Source organism: Marmota marmota, unplaced genomic scaffold, assembly GCF_001458135.2.
Source record: "Marmota marmota marmota unplaced genomic scaffold, marMar, whole genome shotgun sequence".
In the NCBI taxonomy this organism is placed as follows: Eukaryota; Metazoa; Chordata; class Mammalia; order Rodentia; family Sciuridae; genus Marmota; species Marmota marmota.
In genome coordinates, this window is record NW_026000241.1 from 27,655,697 (window position 1) to 27,677,040 (window position 21,344).

Below are 21,344 nucleotides of genomic sequence, written 5' to 3' on the forward strand. Positions count from 1 at the left end.
TTTTTTTTTTTTTTTTTTGGTGGTACTGGGGATTGAACCCATGGCCTTGTACATGCGAGGCAAGCACTCTACCAGCTGAACTATATCTCCATCCCCAATTTTTAAAAATAAATTCCTTAACTTTTAAAGGAAAGGAAATGGTGCATGTTTTTTAAATAACTTTTTATTTTATTTATTTTAACATGGTGCTGAAGATTGAACCCAATGCCTTGCATGAACTAGGCAAGCACTCTACCACCAATGGCCACAGCCACAGCTCTGTGCATCTCTCTCTCTCTCTTTTTGTGGTGCTGGGGATTGAATCCAGGGCCTGGGCAGACAACACAAGCACTCTACCAACTGGGCTATATCCCCAGCCCCCTGTGCATCTCTTCTTGAAAAGCTTTTAAGGAATGGATGGAAGTTAGCCAGGCACTGTGGAACACGCCTATAAACCTGGCAACTCAGGAGGTTGAGGCAAGAGAATCACAAGTTAGAGGCCAGCCTGAGTAACTTAATGAGACCCTGTCTCAAAATAAAAAATAAAAAGGACTGGGGATGTAGCTCCATGGTATAACCCCCTAGTTAAGGAGAAAAAAAGAAAAAAAAAAAAGGAGGGCTGGAGTTGTGGCTCAGTGGTACAGCACTTGCCTGGCATGTATGAGGCACCACATAAAAATAAAATAAAGGTATTGTGTCCAATTATAACATATATATAAAACATATATATGTTATAATATATAATATAATATATATAACATATATATAAAACATATATATACACACACACATATATGAGCTATATATATGATATATATATATATATATATATATATATATATACACACACACACATATATATATATATATATATATGGGAATGGGTATAAATTACTTACCAGTCCACCCCAGCCCACAGCTACCCCCAAAAAACTGATTGGGAATTGAACCCAGAGGCACTTTACCACTGAGCTACATTCTCAGCCCTTTTGAGACAGGGTCTTACTAAATTACTGAGGCTGGCCTTGAACTTGAGATCCTTCTGCTTTAGCCTCTTGAGTCACTAGAATTATAGGAATGCACCACCATGCTCATTTCTAAAACTGAATACTTGAAATGTCTTCCTCATGCAATACAAAATCTGAAAAGAAACAGGTACTATTCCAGGACTGATTTTCTGCTTACTTATCAGACAAAGATATGTTGACTGACACCTAAAACTTATGGATATTTTTAATGAGCTTCCAGATAATATTTTTTTAAAAACCTTAAATATAAAATATTAAGGGGCTGGAGTTGTGGCTCAGTTGGTAGAGTGCTTGCCTAGCACATTCGAGGCCCTGGATTAGATCCTCAGCACCACATAAAAATAAATAAAATAAAAGTATTGGGTCCAACTACAACTAAAAACTAAATATTAAAAAATTTTTAAAAAGATATTGTGTCCATCTATAACTAAAAAAAAATTTTTTTTTAATATATTAAAGGGCTGGGAATGTGGCTCAGCAATAGAATGCCTCTTTGCATGTATGACGCCCTGCGCTCCATCCCGGTACCACAAAAGGGAGGGCTGGGGGTGACAGTAAATGTTTGCCAGGTGCCGTGGCATACACCTACAATCCCAGGCTTGGGAGATTGAGGCTGGAGGATCACAAGTTCAAAGCCAGCCTCAGCAACTTAGTGAAATTCTAAGCAACTTAGTGAGACCCTATCTCAAAATAAAAAAATAAAACAAAACGGGCTGGAGATGTGGCTCAGTGATTGAGTGCCCCTTGGTTCAATCCCTGATATCAAAAAAATATTTAAAATTGAATATAATACTTAAATAAATTTCCTCCCCAGCAGATTTTCCCCTTTACATAAGTATTTTAAACAAATATTTTTGTTAAAATTTATAAAACAAAACTTTAAGAAAAAAACTATTCAATTTCTAATCTCAAAGAGCTTTCCTAATATTGAAGAGAACAGAGGGAAATTTTTTTATTTTCTTTTTCTTTCCTTTAAATAGTTGCCAGATATTAGCAAGGGCTGTTCAAGGCACAGCTGAACTTCAAGGAAACCAAGGAGGATGGGAGGTTAGAGGTGTGTGAAACACTTTATAACTAGACATGGTTTAGAAAAATCATCCTAGGGGATGGGGTGGTAGCTCAGTGGTAGAGCACTTGCCTAGCATTTGTGAGGCACTGGGTTTGATTCTCAGCACCACATGTAAATAAATAAAATGAAGGTCCATTGACAACTAAAAAATATTTAAAAAAATAAAGAAAGAAAAATCATCCTAAATAGGGGCATATGTTTGCCCTCTGAAGGAGAATATGCTGGGAATTAAAAGCCCCCATTTATGGATAAGAGGTTAAGTAGAGGTTAAGTGATCTACCCAAGATGACAGTGCTAATAGAAGTCAGAATTGAGATTTAAACTCAATTCTGACTTGTGGGATCCCAAGCCAAACTTTGGTTATAGCAAAGAAAATCATGTGACCATACAATAATGAGGCCCATATATGGCTCATAAGTGGGCTATAAAAGTCCTTACCCAGGGACATTCCAAAAAATGTTGTGAACAATTGAACAAGAGTACGCCTGTGAACCCATTACCAAGTTTTCTGTTATAAAACTTTTGGCATCTTAAATCAATCTCATTTCTCCAGTTATGCCTATAATTTTCTCTACACTGACAACAAATTTTCCATAAAATGCAAGAAATCTTCCTCCTGGCTTTTAACTGACACTGCTTTCTAATACTCTCCTCTTCCCTGTAAAGATGTAATTCTTTGCTGCTACTATATGGCTTTCAAACCTTCTGTGGCTTTCTACATCTAGCAATTATTGTTATCTCCCAACCGGAGTCTGGGGGAAAACTATTTATCTAAAATAAACCAAATTTAATTCATTAATGTAACTGTTTCCAAAAGTGTCTTTGAAACAAATGCTTCCCCAAGTGACGAAATCTATTAAATTTTTCTTTTGTAGTATATGACTATCCCTATCACACAATTCACTTTCAAGGAAGGCATACACCATATATCACTCATTTTTAAGGTTAGGAACAAGCAACCCAAAACACGTATTCAGAAAATAGTGTCAGTCAAGTGCAGTGGTGCACACCTATAATCCTAGTGTTTAGGGGTGTTGAAGCAGGAGGATCTCAAGTCCAAGGCCAACCTGGGCAATTCAGTAGGACCCTGTCTCAAAATAAGCTAGGCACGGTGGCTCACAGCTTTAATCCCAGCAGTCTCAGGAGGTTGAGACAGGAGGATCGCAGGTTCAAAGCCAGCTTCAAAGGCTCAATGGTTCATTATCCTTGGATTCAATCCCTTGTACCAAAAAATAAAATAAAAAGGGGTGGAGATATAGTTCATTGGTACAGTGCTCCTGGGTTCAAGTGAGTCATTTTTAATTTAAGCTCTCAAGAATAATAAGGATAGTAACTGGAAGGCAGGAACATTAGAAAGAGCAGATTGAATAAAGTTGGGGAGTGGGGTAATAACAGGATGGAGATCAGGTTGTAGGGAATTTGTATATTATGTAAAGAATTCTGAGCACTTAATTCTAAGGACATCTGGGGCCTTAGGTTTTTAATCAAAAGGGTAAGATAATTAAACTACAGTGGAGAACATGTAGAAGTAGATGGCTTCTCTGATGAAAAACTATCAGTGGCTAAGCTGTTAAATATGTTAAATACAGGACTGTATGAGTAAATTTAATAGGCAATAACTTGAAGTGAAATCTACAATTCATAGAGCCACTGCAAGAGGTAGGAGAACATAATGGTTAGGCATAAGGCTTTGAAGACTAGGGACTAAATACCTGCTTCACCACTTAAAAGCCAAGTGACCTTGGGCAAGCTACTTAACCATTTTAATATGCTCTTTTATAAAATGGAATAACAATCATATTGACATACTTCATAAGTTAGCTGCTATCATTATTAAATTTTATTCTATTTTTTAAATCTCCACAGCACAGACTATGAAGCAAAAAAGAATCTAAAATCTATCTAAATCTAAAGAGTGACCCAGAGGGCTGAGGTAGTGATGCATTGGTAGAGCACTTGCCTGGCACGTGTGAGGGAGGCACTGGGTTCTATCCTCAGCACCATATAAAAATACAGAAATAAAAATGAAGGTATTGTGTTAAAAAAACAATCAAACAAAAAAGAGTGATCCAGAATATTTTACATAAATCAGGCTTTCTACTGCTCCTTCGTATGTTTGTACACAGTTGAATACCCAGAATATTGGCACATTCAAATTGTTCATCTTTACCAAAATTAATTTCAAAGTTAAATATAAATTACATATTTTTTAATTTGTTTTTTTATTATTGATATTGTTTCCCTTTGAGCAAATAATCATGTTATTTCTTCACTGAAATTTTGTCCCCTTAAGAATTTTGAATAAGTTGGACACAGTGGTACATGCCCATAATCCCAGAAATCTGGGAATCTGAGGCAGGAGGGTCCCAAATTCAAGGCTAGCCTAAGCAATTTAGCAAGATGCTGTCTCAAAAGAGAAAATAAAAAACATCTGGGGATATAGCTCAGTGGTAGAGTATACCTGGGTTCAAAAAAAAAAAAAAAGACACGTAAACTTTCTATAATGGGTAAATGAAAAAATTTTTCTCAGGGCCTTTTTCCTAGTTGTTAATTAGCTCAAGGAAGAGGGTGGGGACACACAAGAAACTGGTACTTCAGTAAGGAAAATGACTGTTCTGCAAAAAATGATATAATTAAGAAATAAAATCAGTGCAACTCACAAACTTTGTGGCAACAGATTACTATAATATGTTGAAGAAGCTGGGTGCCATATGCACACCTGTAATGCCAGCAACTTGGGAAGCTGAGGCAAGAGGATCCCAAGTTTGAGGACAGCCTCAGCAACTTACTGAGACCCTGTCTCAAAAAAAAAATTAATAATAATGATAATACTAATAAAAAGAAAGGCTAGGGATGTGACTCGATGGTTAAGTACCTATGAGTTCAATTCCTGGTACCAAAAAAAAAAAAAAAATACACTGAAGTTACTTAACAATGGCACAACAATTTGTGTTGTAAGTCATTTTCTATAGCATAACAGAAGTTTTAATGCCCGAAGTTTCAAATACACACCCCAGAATGATTACATCACTACTCTAGTCTTTATTAGCCTTATCACGTGTGTTCACAACTCTGCAGCCAAATATCACAATTATCTCTACTAAAAACCATGGAAAAATTATTACTCGAGAAAATCATCAACCAAATCATGAAAACTAGAAAGCATTCTCTCTACAGTCATAGCATACAGATTTGAGGCTTCACAGAGCACTGAGAAATCTTTCAGGTATCATGGGTAACCAAGCAGGAAGTGGTGGGGGTCAGGCAAGCTGACCCCTGATTGCTGCTGAGCTGCCCAGCTCTCCTAATTTCCCTGCTGTCTCATTTGCTGTTCCTGCTCTGAAGAGGTAGAAGGCCAAGCTCTTGATGCTTCCTTACTGCCAGCCAGACTTTGGTTGCCTTCACTTTAGGTGGACAGCCAAGAAATTGCTTTTGTTGGCCTGGAACACTACATATGCATTACCAAGCATTCACACATTCGTCCAACCATCTTGTTAAGACATGCTAAGGAGTGCCACACTGGCTGAGACACAAATTTTTGGTAGCATGACTTCAATTTTTGTAAAATTTGTATATATATTACACATAGAGCCATAAATATAGTAACTCCTACATAAAGATGTGTCAGTAAAACCGTTCATAACACAAAAAAAATTTACAGAGTATCTACATAATCTATTATCATGAATTAAAATTTTTATGTGAGGTATTCTTCAAATACAAGCCAAATATGATGGTACATCCTCCTCTATTTAAAGCTCTCCCATGGCTTTCTAATAAAACTGAAAATATGACCCCTGCCTACCTCGTCTCCTGTACTCTTATTTTATGCCCAGCCACACTGGCCTTCCCCATTCAGCACCTTTCTATTTGTTGTCATTTGGCCTAACATGCCCTTCTCATGGTTAGGTCATTGTCATAAATCAGGGCCATCTACCCCACAGTGACAGTCACCAATGTCCCAAACTGCCCAGTCATGCCCTATGCCATCACTCCATTTTAATTTCTCAGGACTGTTATCTGATGTTACCTTTGCACATTTGTTTCCTTTAACTTTTTTTTTTTTTTTTTTGGCAGTGCTGGGTACAGAAGCCAGTTCCTTGTGCATGCTATAGCTGTATCTTAAATCAAAGGGCCACACAATAGAGTAAGTCAGGGCAGAACAGATCCAAATATTGGCAGTGTTGTCACCGATTTGTATTGCTCGGGTCACAGTGAAACATGTGGGGTGGGGTGGGGCAGGTAGAAAACTGCCCCGGCCCACCCCAGCTGAGTCACTGATAACCATGCCAAGGCTCAATGTGCTCACAAAACTAGTAATGAGGCTTAAGTGAAACAAACAAAAATCTGGTGTTAGTACAGACAATTCTCATGATGCAAATTATGTGTTATTTGGTATGTTATATATATTTTAAAAACTCATCCAAAGAATAAAATTACTAATCCTTCTGGGCTTGGTACTATTACCTGTTGGGGAACAAATAATACCTTCAAAGTTTAGGCTCTTAAAAATTCATATACAGGGGCTGGGGATGTGGCTCAAGCGGTAGCGCGCTCGCCTGGCATGCATGCGGCCCAGGTTCAATCCTCAGCACCACATACAAACAAAGATGTTGTGTCCGCCGATAACTGGAAAATAAATATTAAAATTCTCTCTCTCTTTAAAAAAATAAATAAAAAGAGAAGATACATTTAAAAAAAAAAGAATTCACATACAGTCTGGGAACACAAAATTTTATTGCTCCTCAAAAACTCAAGTGTCAGGCTGGGGCTGTAGCTTAGTGGCAGAGCACTTGTCTAGCTTGGGTAAGAACTGGGTTTCATCCTCAGAACCACATAGAAGTGAACAAATAAAATAAAGGCATGCTGTCCATCAACAATTACCAAAAAAAAAACAAAAAAAAACTCTAGTGTCACAAACCAGCTCAAATGAGTATGTCCATAGGAAATTTCTAAGAAAACTGGTCAGCCATTTTTTTCTTAAAGGAGCAGGAAGGGGAGGAAGCATATCAGGTTGAAAGAAAGCCAGAAATACACAACAGAACTAATATTTCAAGCAGAAAAGAAAATGCAAATGATGTCTGTAGTGATGGTATTAGGTATGCTAAGACCGATCTCAGGCCATCAAACAGCAAGATGGTATTTCTTTTTATGCACCCTCATGTCAAATGACAATGAATAAATGTTATCATCCTCAAACCTAGTGCTCCTTCAGAGGGACTAGAGTACATCAGAGAAGCTTCAGGATTAAAGACAACTATACACCACAAGGAATCTCCAAATTATGTACAACCACAAGACTGGGATCCCAATTAGAATAAGATATGCTCCATGTTTGTATAAATATGTCAAAATACACTCTATTGTCATATATATCTAAAAAGAACAAATTAAAAAAGAGACAATTGCTGGGAGTGAGATGGGGGTTCTTACTATTAGGGTGGGACGTTTACACCTTTGGAAAGCAATGGAAGTTGGATTATATATAACAAACCACTATAGAAAGGTTTTAAGAGTGGCTCTGGAAAAATAAAAAAAGAAAAAGTACAACACTCTATGAGTCACCTGGATAAAAAAATGAATAAAATTACTGTTAAATTTCTCTGAGCTAAGTGACCACTTTAAAGAATGTGTTTCTTCACAAACTCATTATCAATACACAGCTCACCAAGAGGTCCCAGAGAAACAAAAAAGGGGAGCACTCTGTCCTTCCTAGCCAGAAAATCTGGACTCCAAGATTTTCAGAGCTTTTTGCTTTCTTTCCAATCATGTATTTTAATTCACAGGTACTACAATACAGAATTTCCTCCCCATTTATATAAATATGAATCATTAACAGTAAAACTCACAGAAATCCCTGTATCTAATACATAGAATCCAGTAGTATAGACAGGATTAAAAGCAACTTCAAATTTTAGTTCTAACAAAAACTGTGTCCAACATGTCATTTTTTTAGGACTGGCCCATATCAACTGACAATATTTACTTTTTTAAAGTGAGACATCTCAGGATCCTAAGCTGCAAAGAAGAAATGTCTTCCGGGGGGTCTACCATTCTCACTGAGGAGTGAAGTTAAGCAATCAAGACTTTGACAGAGAGGGTTATTCCGAAAAAGATCAAGGAACAAAGCAGTCTCATTTACCAGCAAGTAGTAGCTATACAGCCAGTCTACGCACACAGGACTATAATCACTTAACATACATTTATTTTGAAATATTTACTTAGGTGAGAGGAAGTTATCTTTCATGTTTATAAGAAATCCTCCTGGGTGCTTGTAATAAAACAAATGTTTTCTTTTAGGGTGTTTTATATATACCAATTCAGTGATCTTTTATTTAGAATAAATGTATTCTAGTAAAGATTCCCAAGAAATAAATTTTTATAATGCCAATTCCAGTAAATTACCTTAAAAAACTGAGATGTATTCTCACAGAAGTGGAAAGGTTATAAGTGGGAGAAATTAAAATTATTTGTGAAGCAAAACTGCTTGTGTTTTCCTATGTCAGTATCTGTGATCCCAATTACTCTTGGAATAGAAGAATAACTCCTAATCCTACAAATTTCTGAATTCTACCTTCAATTATTCAGATTAAGCAGGATGAACAGTACCTGGCCTAATCCAAAACAAATCGATGACCCAATTAGTAGACAATTAGATAGATGATGCTGGATGTGTAACCGATGTGATTCTACAATCTGTATACGGGGTAAAAATGGGAGTTCATAACCCACTTGAATCAAAGTGTGAAATATGATATGTCAAGAACTATATAATGTTTTGAACAACCAACAATAAAAATTAAAAAAAAAAAGATAGATGATGCTTATAAGGTGTTTTAAGAGTTCTAGATATATCCAATACAAAGCATTCACACAAAAGTCAGTCCTAAAAGAATGAAAAAAACTGAATATGAATAACTTATTCTCTTCATTTTAAAATACAATAACTTTTGTTTATTTTTTTAATGTGGTGCTGAGGATTCAACCCAGTGCCTCACATATGCTAGGTGAGTGCCCTACCACTGAGCCACAACCCCAGCCCCGTAACTTACTGTTTGCTAAAAGTAAACACAAGCACCCACTTATTTTGGTACATTCTTAAGTTTGAACAGAATACAAAAGTTGAATGTAAATCAAAGCATATAAAACATTTTTAAGGATGGAAAAATTTACAGATTTTCTAATTCATGTACTGCTGGCTATTTTCAAACTAGAAATTCATCAAGATATATATGATCCAACACTATTTATAATATCTATACTACAATGTCAGTCATAACGATCACAAAGGGCTTAGATCTCATAAAATGTTAGCTTTTCTTTGGTAAGTAAGAAGGAAACGAACAAAAAAGATTTTGAGAATCCACAAAAATGACACACCCTGTCCCCAGAAAGAAAATATATACAATATTAAGAAATTCTTTCCTCAAGAGTATTAATGAGTCAGGTGCAGTGACACATGCCTGAGATCACAGTGACTGGGGAGGCCAACGCAAGAGGATTACAAGTTTGAGCCCAGCCTCAGCAACTTAATGAGGTCCTGTGGATAAAATAAAAACTAAAAAGGGCTGGGGGTATGAAATACCGCCCTGGGTTCAATCCCAGTAGCCAAAAAAAAAGTATGAATGAGATAATACCCAATCTCCTTTACACAAAAATACAATGAAATATTCTAACCATGAAGAGTAACACCAATAACATCTTTTTCTTAAAAATCATTCCCTCCTTTTAGTCATCTCTAAATTAGAGGTCTGTCATCCCTAAATTAGGTCTGTCATGCAAAGGTCAGTAACAAACTTCAGATGTAAAATGCAATGGCTATTTGCTGGTCTTTGGTCTCACAGCCTCACTTCAAATTTGATAATTGCTCTTACCCCAAAACACTTTCCACTGCCTGCCTTCTAACACCACACTCTTGATTTTCCTTCTCTAACTCTACCTTTGTTGGGTTCCCTTAATAAAAACCTGTAAATGCTAGGTGCCTAAGCCTCCATCTGAGACATCTTGTGTTTCCAAGTGAGCTACATTCCCCAGCCAGTGAGGTCTCCTGAATGTTATCTCAACATCAAAATATCCCTCTGCATTTCAATTACCTATATCAACTTCTATCTGACACCTTCATCTGGGTGCCTCATGGCAATCCATGTCTGAAAAGGAGTCATTTCCACCTTACCTTCCTCCTAACACACTCTATTTCATGGGTTTCCCAACCAATAAAACATCACCATCCTCTAGCCAATAGCAAACCCCACAAACCTAGGGTCACTCCTGCTCCTTTCCCATAACTCCTATATGTAATTCATCAACACCTGAACAGGTCACAGTGTTCTAATCCCATCTCCACAGCCACTATCTTAATCCTAGCAACCACTACCAGTTAATCTTAAACATAGCAGAGGTCTCCCTTCTCCCATTAGTGCCATATTCCTAGGTCTCCCTTCTCCCATTAGTGCCATATTCCTAGCTATTTTCCATAAGCAGGGAGGTGGGTAAAGCCTTTTAAGTCACTGCAGAGACAATGTCACTTCCTAGCTTCAAAATCTTCAATGGCTTCTGACTGTTCTTCAAATAAAATCCCAACTCTTTACCATAGTTTATATAATCTGCATCACTTGGTTCCCTCACACCTCAGGGCCTCTGTGTTTATGTTTCCCTCTGTCTGGGAGGTTCTTCCTGGACTTTGCACAAGGCCATTTCCTTTCTTCTCATCTTTCAGGTCTTTGCTTAAATGTCTTCTTAAGGCTTTTCCAGGTAATCTCCTTGCACTCCCCAATTATTCTCTAACACTGTGTTCCATTAGTTTCTTTCCTACTCTTCATTCAAATTTGTACTGATCCTTTTAATTCGTTGTTGCCTATAGTTCCTACTAAAATTCAAGTTTCACAAGCCAGAGGCTAGCTTTGTTTTTTTTAGTCACCTATACAGCAACCCCTAGCACACAAACACTCTATTATTTTAGATGACTAGGATCTTATCTACTTATGCTGCTGTCACTTTTGATAGCCCTGCTTCCTGATCATAATTCTGATTTTTTGAGTTGCATCATATCTAAAACTTTTCTCCAAGAAAGATCACCCCAACCTCCTCTACTGCTATTTGAAAAATGTGTTTCAGTGTCTCTATAGAATTTACTAGGGGTCTAGCCACATCAATTTTCCATCTATCAATTAAAATAGATGTAAATGCCCAAAGTCCTAAAAGTACATATAATGATCATTGTTTTAACACTAGAAGACCCTCCTGAGAGCTCTCCATTGACTATTACTATTATTTAAAATGTAGTAGTGACACAGGTCCATTGAGACACCTCAAAGGTGACACCTGTGGCAAATCTGCTTTTGAATGCTATGTGAGAGATAATACCAGTTCCTTTACTTTGGCCTGCTATTTCACTTTGTCACATTCAGGTCAGCACATTCTTTGAAAAGCAGACAGAATTTCGTTTTTAAACAACTCCGTTGAAGTATGAGCGAACAGTATGTATTCCCGCCCAAGTACCAAAACCTAGTAAGAACTTTAAATTATTCTCTCCATATGAAAATCTCTAGTACTGCAGGACTTTCCCAGCTGGAATGGGACATTACCTTGGCATCCCAAAGATTTATCTATGTGGTGTGGCACAGATTCTGGAAGGCAATCCATGATCACTTGCATGTGTGTTTCAAGAAAAGAGTCATTAGCATACAGCCTTTCCTGGGTTCCGGTTCTCAAGCAGGGGCTTTGATGAGCTTTTAGCCTACAGAGTAGGAGGTTTCCCAGAGGATTAGAAGCATATTCTGACACCAGTTACTAGGTCTTTTGTTTCACTTCAGAGTGTGGCTGCATAAGAGAGGCTGAGTAAGAATGGGCTTATTATGAAACCCTGTTTCACTTCACTGGTGATAGGGAATGTGTCAGATGTCTCAAGCCAGTGCCAGCATCTCTAACATAACCAACTATCTGGGATAGCTTTAGGATTTGGGGGAACATCTCTGGAAACCCAACTTACTTAGTACCCCTACATCCATGCTCACTTGTGGGCAAACAGTAACCTTATAAAGCCAAAATATGTGAATCAGAGCTATTATATTTTCTTTAAGGCCTAAATTAGGTTTCTGTGTTTGTGTTTTAATTTAACAAATATGTACTCTTTACTCTTCCTTGGACACTGTAGAGATGCAAAAATAATAACCCCTGTTCTTAAGCAACTTAAAAGTTCCCTGGGAGAGAACAAACTGGAGACAGGAGCTGGGGTTGTAGTTCAGTTGGTAAAACACTTCCTCAAAACCATGAAGCACTGGGTTCAATCCTCAACACCACATAAAAATAAACAGATAAAAATAAGAATTGTGTCCATCTACAGCTAAAAAAAAAAAATTAAAAAATAAAAAACTGGAGACAGATGCTGCTGCTTCAAATTCTACATGAGCTGGAGTGCTACCAAGCACCAAAAAGGCTAGGAATCAGAATTCCAGGATACCATCCCTTCTCAGCATTCACTCTCCACTTAAGGCCTCCGTTGCATACTTTACCATCTTCTCTAATTGTGTTTACAACACCATGCCGCCTTTGCTTGCAATTTCTTCCCTTTCCTGTTTGCTTCTTCCTTTCAGCCCACAAAGCATACTCATAAATTTTTATATTTTAAAGCCCTTGGAGAAAATTTCCTTGACCTCCCCTAGACTTTTTGCAAACCTCCGCTCATCTTCTTCCTTCTTCTTTGCTGCTTCTTTCTCCCAGTTCTGCATTTGTAGACATCTCTCAGAGCACAATTCTTAACTCTCCTATTCCCCTTGGCAACCTTATGTACTTTACCATCACCAAAACTTTCAAGTCAAATGTGGACTTCCAAAGCCAGCTCCACTTAGCACCACTGCCAGGCCATCTCAGGTTACATGTGTGCAAACTTAAACACACAGAAGCATCATGATGCCTGCAGCTTACTTTCATGTGATGTCTCAAAATAAACAGAAACAATGCATACATGGTAAATTTTTAACACCTGATGAGTCAAGGTGAAGGGTGGGTACTTGCTGTATTATTCTTCTGCAGCTCTGAAAACTTTCAAACTAAAAACGTTTTGACAAACATGTAAGGTCTGAATCAAAGTCAGAAATCACTGTCCTTGCCTTTTAGGGGATTTATAATCTACTTGTCTAATCTCATCTAAAAGGGGGTAGATCTGAGAGTTCCACAACTGATTAATAATAAACTCAAATATATAATCAAATTGCAAATATTTACTAATGGCCTACTAACTGTAACATGCTAACAAAAATTGTGTATGATCAACAAAGCAAATAATTAAACTATTTTAACCTTGGAGAGAGGACCTCTGCCTCCCCTAAGTCGGTTCATTTTTCTGCCTTATCTATTTGTATTAATGATGGCACCAGCATCTTCCCCAGTACCCAAAGGGTACTTTTTAAGTTCTCCATATCTAAATCAGTAGCCAAGTTCCTTGGATTCTACTGCCGCCTTCTCTTCTCCACTTTAAAGGCCACCACCTGTAACTCTGACCTACCACAGACTACTGAAGCAATCTCCAAGCCTCCTGCTTCCCACCCAGATCTACTCAATCCTTATTTGTCTCTGCCCAGATGCTCAGCTCTAAATGAATTACGGCTTCTACTTAAAAGGATGATACTGCTCCTCAGTCTTTATAAAATGAAATTCAAAGCCTTAGCCCGATAGTGAAAAACACCACAAGATTGCTCTCTATTTTATCCTCCCACTTGTTTCTTACTATCCAAAGCTTTAGTCCCTCCCGTGCAAGAGTGCCCTCTCTCTGCCATCTCTGCTTACATGTTTCCTCCACCAAGGAGACCCCTTATTCTTCACCCTATTTCTCATGTCCTCTGTGAAGCCTTCTCAGATTACTAAGTGCCCCAGGTCAAAGTTAGCTCTCATTCCACTGAACCTTTATAACATGTCAGTTTCATCTATTACTTTGATACTGTTCCCCCAGTCTCTATAAAATGAAATTCAAAGACAATATTCAATATTTCCAAGTACTATTCAAAATCCGTGTATGCCTTTCTTACCACCTGTACAGATTATGAACTCCTTGAGGGCAGTGCCTTTTCATGTAGAAGAGGGACTCAAGGTTTGCCTCAGGAATTTAACATCAGCATAGCGTGCTTTACAAGAATCTACAAAGACTGGTATCTTCTAAGTTATAAGAATTTTCCTCAAAATACTACTTTAACAGTGATAGTTTTTATTCACACATGCACCTCATAAAATTTTCCCTTTTCATCATGTTTAAGTGTACAATTCTGTGGCATTAATTACATTCACAATATTGTACAATAACTGCCACTATTTCCATAATTTCCACCACACTATACAGAAACTCTGTACCCATTCGAAATAACTCCTATTCTCTCCTTCAAATAGACCCTGGAAACCTCTAATCTACTTTCTGTTCCTCGGGGTTTGCCTATTTTAGGTATTTCATATAAGTGGAATCATACTCTGTCCTTTTGCATCCAGCTCATTTCACTTAGTGTCTAACATTTTCGAGGTTCATACACATTGTTACCATGTATCAGAAATTCGTTCCTTTTCATGGCTGAATATTCCACTGTATATACATATGACATCTCATTTGTCTACCTCAATGATATGAGTTATTTCCACTTTTTGGCCATTATGAATAATGCTGCTGTGATTATTGACATACATTTATCTGTTTTGAGTCCATTTTCAATTAACATGGGTACAGAAGTTAAAATGCTGAGTCACATGGTAATTCTGTTGAGCTACTGTGTGTGTGTGTGTGAGTGAGTGAGTGAGAGAGAGAGAGAGAGAGAGAAAGAGAGATACACAACTGGAGATTGAATTCAGGGCCTCACACATGCAAGCAAGCACTCTACCACTGAGCTACATCTCCAATCCTTTTACTTTATTTATTACTAAAGACTGAAGCCAAAGGAACTTAACCACAGAGTCGCATCCTGAGGCCTTTCTATTTTTTATTTTGAGACAGGATCTCACTAAATTGCTCAGGGCCTCCCTAAGTTGCTGAATTTGGTAACTTGTCATACTCCTGCCTCAGCGGAATTATAAGCATGTACCACTATGCCCAGCCTTTTATTTTGAGACAGGGTCTCCCTAAAATTTCCAGGGTGACCCCCCCCCTTGCAATTTTCCTGCCTCAACCTCCCCAGGAGCTGGGATTACAGGTGTGCACAACAGCAACAGTAGGGTTTTATAATTCAGATACAGCTTTTTGGTAAACACAACAGCCACAAGAGTTACCTACTCATTTGGAAAACTATTCACTTCTGGACAGGTTTCCTTCCAACCCTCTCAGGCCCCAGATGATGATCTAATTTCAGGAGCTTAACCCTTGTTTGGGTGCTAACTTGACTGTGTTGCCATTCCAGTCTCCTGGTTCTCACTATTTTCAACATTGCTTTTACATATGTAAAGATACACACACTGCAATGGTAATACCCCAAGTGAAAAGTTATGAAACTAACCATTGTTCAGATGTTTAAGTCATATTTTCATCCTTAATGCATTTAGCAACATTAGATAAAGGCATTAAAAGGATGTTTTTCAGCACATACATGGATTTTTGAAAAGGAAGACTTTTGTTAATCCCACTCTTACACTCAACCATTTAAAACATGCTGAACTTGGACAACTGTTTAAGACTGTATTATTGCAAGAAACAGACTTCTTTTCATTCCCAAGGTTAGCAGCCTCTCACTATCATTACCACCAATTATAGATTTTGTTAAATGAGAAAAATACAAGTATGTAAATTCAAATAAACTATGTGGAAAACTATGCACAAAGTGCAAATCTGAAGCATCTCTGCAAAGAGCAGAACAGAAGATGTCATGGAGATCTTTCACTATTTAATAAACAAACTTGCACATTTGAATTTTTCAAAAATACATGTTCTTATACTATTGTGTAATGGTTTTAAATTAAATGTATTTACAATACATATCGAATAAATTTTATGATAAAAAAGGCAATGTTAGCTAAAAAGATGAACTATCAAAAAGAGGCTAGCTGGGATCCGTGGTGCATATCTATAATCCCAGCGGCTCAGGAAGCTGAGGCAGGAGGATTCTGAGTTAAAAGCCATCTTCAGCAATATAATGAGGCCAACTAAGCAACTCAGTGAGACCCTGTCTCTAAATAAAATACAAAATAGGGATGGGGAGGTGGATCAGTGGTTGAGTGCCTCCAAGTTCGACCCCTGGTACCCCCACCGCAATAAAAGCTCAACAGGCAATTCTAATATCACCATATCACACACAGAAAACTTCAATCTCAACTGAACTTTACAGCAATTGAACATCTATAAGCCCGGCAAGCCAGGTATTTTAGACCATTCTAATAGATGAGGAAAAAGCGGCTGAGAAGATTTAGAAGCTTTTTAGACAAATGCACTGATTTTTTTTTTAAGATGTTCTTCTCTTTCACCTTTAAATCATGATTTACAGCTGAACACAGGCAATGCATGTTCATAATCCCAACTACTCCGGAGGGGGAAACAGGAAGATTACAAATTCAAGGACAGCCTTGGCAACTTAATGAGACCCTGTCTCAGAATTTGAAAATGTAGCTCAGATAGAGCACCCCGTGGTTCAATCCCCAATACACACACACACACACACACAGTAAATATGATTTAGCTGTAAAACTTTAAAACCAAATGTATGTAATTACATAATACAGTTATCCAAGAAAAACAAAAAGCACTGAGTTCAGGAAAAAAAAAACTACTGGTCAACATATAATGAATTAAATAAAAGGAAATTTATGTTTATTATTTTCTCCCCATGACTGAAATATTTAATGATTTCTCAAAGACAGTTTATCTTAAAATAGCAGCCAACCAAAATCTCAGTTTTTAGGTTTCAAGTCACTATATGAGAAGGTTGTTCACAATATAAATGTGTCCATTAAAAAAAATCTAAAGTTTAAAGGACTTAGACAAAATATGCCAATCACAATGTGTGGACATACCATCTACGTTTAAGTCTAAGGGCTAGTTATACAGCTGTAACTAGTCAATTTAGCAAAGTTTCAGCTGTGGGCTATAAATAACAGCTGCAAAACTGACTCTAGTGGCCCAGAGTTCACCAGCTATTTAAAAGGCATAATTTTACAATCCAAGATAGGACAAGCGATAGGGAGTCATTACAGCAGTCAAGACAATATTTTTTTTTTCCTAAAAGAACTGAGCCAAACGATAGAGAAAAAAGCCTTACCAAATGCACAGTAAGTTGAAAGACACTGAATACCCACTGAAGGAAGTAAGTTCTGGAAAAGGTTAAAATGTATCCGAGATACATTAATTGAAAGCCAGGTATTTAGCTCTTTCAATATATAATTTATGGTTGACGAAATCACAATTCAATAGGAACCAAACTATTTAGCTTTCATGCTGAGGGTTGCTTCGGGAAAAAATACTTTTTAAAATGTGTGCATTTAAAATAATTAAATTCATACATTTTAACTGGAAGCTAACTTCAAAAATTATCCCCAAACTGAATCATTCCTTTTCATCTCCACATTAAACAATTGCATCCTCTGAGATACAAGAACAAAGCATAAAACCAAACACACGTAAGAGACCTGAATATCGGGACTACTAACATTAAAACCATAACACTAGTAGTAAAGGCAACTGAAAGTTAAAAAACAAACTGGGGGGTGGGGTACAGGTTACTGAATCCAGGGATATTCTACCACTAAACTGCATCCCCAGAATTTCTTAGTTATTTTGAAACAGGGTCTTGCTAAATTGCCCCGCTGGCTTTCAACTTGCAATTTTCCTGCCTCAGCCTCTCAAATCATTGGGATTACAGCCATGTGCCACTGAACTTGGCTTAAGAGTAAAAATTTTAATTCATATTACTTAAAATTTTAATTCATATTACTTAAAAGATCCCACTGAAAGATGTCTTGAGAAAATAAAGCAGTCACTATTTGAAAAGGACAACATAATAGACATTCTCTAGCAAAATAAAGATGACTGGTATTTTCTCTGAATTTACATATTTTTCTCCAAATCTTTAAGTGCACTGAGATTTGTCTGCCCACTATCAATCAACCAACAGCCATGCAGCTTACAGCTTCTCCTGACATCAGCACAGGTAATGCCCAGTTTCACCTTAATTAGGTGGATATTCCAAAGATAAAAAAGTTCTACATGCCACAGAAACATAAATCTCTCATACATGAACTCAACTGAAATAATGCAAAACTGAAATGTACTTACCCTATTTTTAAAATGATTCACACCATCAAAATCTTCAAATTGTTTATAATTTAAAATTCGTCAACACTTATTCATAAGAAAGTCATTACATGTTCTAATAAAATATTAGTTTTGAAACTATGCTTTATAAACTTTATAATTCCATCAGCTTGAGCTGTGTGAACATGAGAGACATGATATAAAACAGGAGCAAAACTACAAAATACAGATCTACCAGGGGAATGTCCACAGACTCCATACAACCAACCCCAGGAAGCGGTGTACTTCCATTTGAACACCAGTTTCTCAACATATTGAAAAAAGATCTTTTTTGGGCTGGGGATGTGGCTCAAGGTGCGGCCCAGGTTCGATCCTCAGCACCACATACAAACAAAGATGTTGTGTCCGCCGAAAACTAAAAAATAAATTTTAAAAATTTAAAAAAAAAAAAGATCTTTTTTTTCCTTCTTTTTTTTTTTGTGGTGCTAGGGATTGAACCCAGGGCCCTGTGCATGGGAGGCAAGCACTTTGCCAACAGAGCTATATCCCCAGCCCCCTGAAAAGATTCTTTTTGGCCATGAAAGAAATCCTCAAGAACAACAAAGTGATTCAGTTTTGAACTAAAGAGCATTTCAAACTAAAAATGACTTTTCTCACAGAACAGGACAAAATTCAATAAGCATCTCACACCTGGTCAATATTTTTAAAAAAATGCATCCAAACTGTGTATGATGGTGCATGCCAATAACCCAAGATACTCCATAGGCTAGGCAAGGGGATCACAAACTGTAGGCCAGTTGGGGCAACTTGGTGAGACCCTGTTTCCAGTTTAAAAAAGGGGGTTGGGAAATATAGCTCAGTGGTCAAGTGCCTGGGCTCAACCCCAGTTCAGGTGGGGAAAAAAGTATCCTATAAAATAGAAATACTTAAGTTTGCATTTAATCCAGTAATCACAGTTTAGAAAGTTCAATGATAATAAGCAAAATACTGCATTTAGTTTTCTTTTTTTAAATATTTTTTTTAGTTATAGGTGGGCACAATATCTTTATTTTATTATTTTATTTTTATGTGGTGCTGAGGATGGAACCCAATGCCTCACGCATGCTAGGCGAGCGCTCTACCACTGAGCCCTGCATTTAGTTTTCAACCTGAACACTCCCACATATTCATCTTAAATTCTGCATATGGCCAATGAATATTTTGCCAGTAACTTCTACTCCTATCTCCAAGTTAGAACATTAATGAAATCTGACATCCCATTCCATTGCCAATCCCAAGAACTGGGAATATGGTAAATGCTATACTTCATTTTTTGTTCCTTTTCTTTTTTTTAATTGATTAAAAATAATAATAAATGACAGCAGAATGCATCACAAATCTTATTACATGTATACAGCACAATTTTTCACATCTCTGATTGTACATAAAGTATGTTGACACCAATTTGTGTCTTCATACATGTACTTTGGATGATGATGTCTATAACATTCAACCGCTATACTTCATTTTTGGACTACAGGAATTATAGGATCTAAGAATGATTCTGCATGAAATACACAGTCCTATTACAGAGTTCGAAATCTTTCCTTGCACCTTGACTCAACAATAGCAAATGGCTATTCTAAATAAAGTTAAATGACCAACAAACCCTTTGAAAACTGGTTTCAAATTGTTTTGAAACTTACACACACAACACACACACACATATATGGACTGAATGAACATTATCAAGGGAAAACACCACCTTGTAGGAATTTAAATCTATAATTACAAACAAAATCCTTTTATCAAAGCCACAAATTATTTCCTGAAGTGCTCTGCCAAAAGTTCAATACAAAATAAGTTTGAGGATCCAGTGTTTTAACTCTACACTTTTATATTGGCTTCATAGCCTTGAATAAGAGATTATTGTAGCAATGCAAGTTTTCTAAACCAAAATGTACCTCAGCAACTGAAGTGTTTTGCATCATCTTTAAATAACATAAAAATCCATTAGGCAAAGAAAGGTACACCTTTAAATTTACTTTGCAGTTTTGTTTCATGTATGTAAAAGTGTCTACTACAAATAAATCCATTACTTGGCTTCTACAAAGTACTGAGATAGTCAAAGTTTCATCAAAGACATTACACTCTGGTTAATACATTTCAGCATACTTGATGCTAGCGCCAAAACAAGGAATTAACCAAAGTAAAGCAAAAATCTACAATATTACAAAGAAAAACCCAAGACAGAGATTAGAAGAATTTTAAAAAGAAAATAATCTGAAAGGCAGCTCACCTGCAGTTAGGTGGAGGGTCTAAAGTGATGTCTGCCAGTTCCTTCTGAATCCTGGAGTCAGGGAAATGAGAAAGAGAAACACAAGACGCATTAAGGCCTTGCAAGCCTCCCACCTGTAACTACAGGTCTGGCAGACAGACCTAGCCGCGATAATTGGATTCCACTGGGGAATGAGGAAAAGACACATCAAAAACTCAGGTCTGGGACTGGGAATGTCGGTAAGTGATAGAGCACCTGCACAGATGCGTGAGGCACCGGGTTCAATGAGGGGTGGGGGTGGGGGTGAGGGCAGATCTGTAATTCAGGAAAAAACTTTTTTCCCCCAGAAGCAGTGAAGCGGAAATCTGAGGTCTCCTGCCATCATCTACAATGTGTGGGTTCCAATTTCGCCTCCCACATTTGCCGTTTTCCATTTGGGAATCGTTTTAAAGATTCCCACTTGCGAGCTGGGCTGGTGGCGCACGCAATGACTAAGAAGTCCGAGGCAGGAGGATGGCAAGTTCGAGGCCAACCGGGGCAACAAGGCGAGACTGAGGTCTCAAAATTTAAAAAGGGAAAAGAAAAAAATATGAGGCGGGCTGCACCCTTCGTGATCGAGTGCTCGCCTAGGAGGCACAAGGTCCAGCATTCAATTCCCCGCACCGCAAAAACAAACAGCCCCACTTGCGGAGCAGTTCCCTGATTCCTCCTTCCCCCGCTCCCCCTCTCCCCCTCTCCCCTAGGACAGAGATCAGAGCCTCCGTGGGTGGGAAGGTCGCGACCCTCTGGCCTCCCCGCCCC

At 37.6% G+C, this 21,344-nt stretch overlaps 1 protein-coding gene across 3 annotated transcripts in view; it reads right to left on the reverse strand.

Moving 5' to 3' along the window:
* Ube2e1 (ubiquitin conjugating enzyme E2 E1) overlaps positions 1-21,344 on the reverse strand; it is a 65,242-nt gene that overhangs the window by 40,493 nt on the left and 3,405 nt on the right. Inside the window, exons 2-3 of one of the 3 annotated variants that reach the window (XM_048794898.1) lie at positions 20,565-20,615; positions 16,107-16,211 (exon numbers count right to left, since the gene is read on the reverse strand). The exons of 1 other annotated variant lie outside the window; for it this stretch is intronic. In XM_048794898.1, coding sequence (XP_048650855.1) covers positions 16,107-16,211; positions 20,565-20,615 — 156 coding nt within the window. The remainder of the gene's footprint in view (positions 1-16,106; positions 16,212-20,564; positions 20,616-21,344) is intronic. One more of the 3 variants, XM_015489567.2, reaches the window with a different exon arrangement.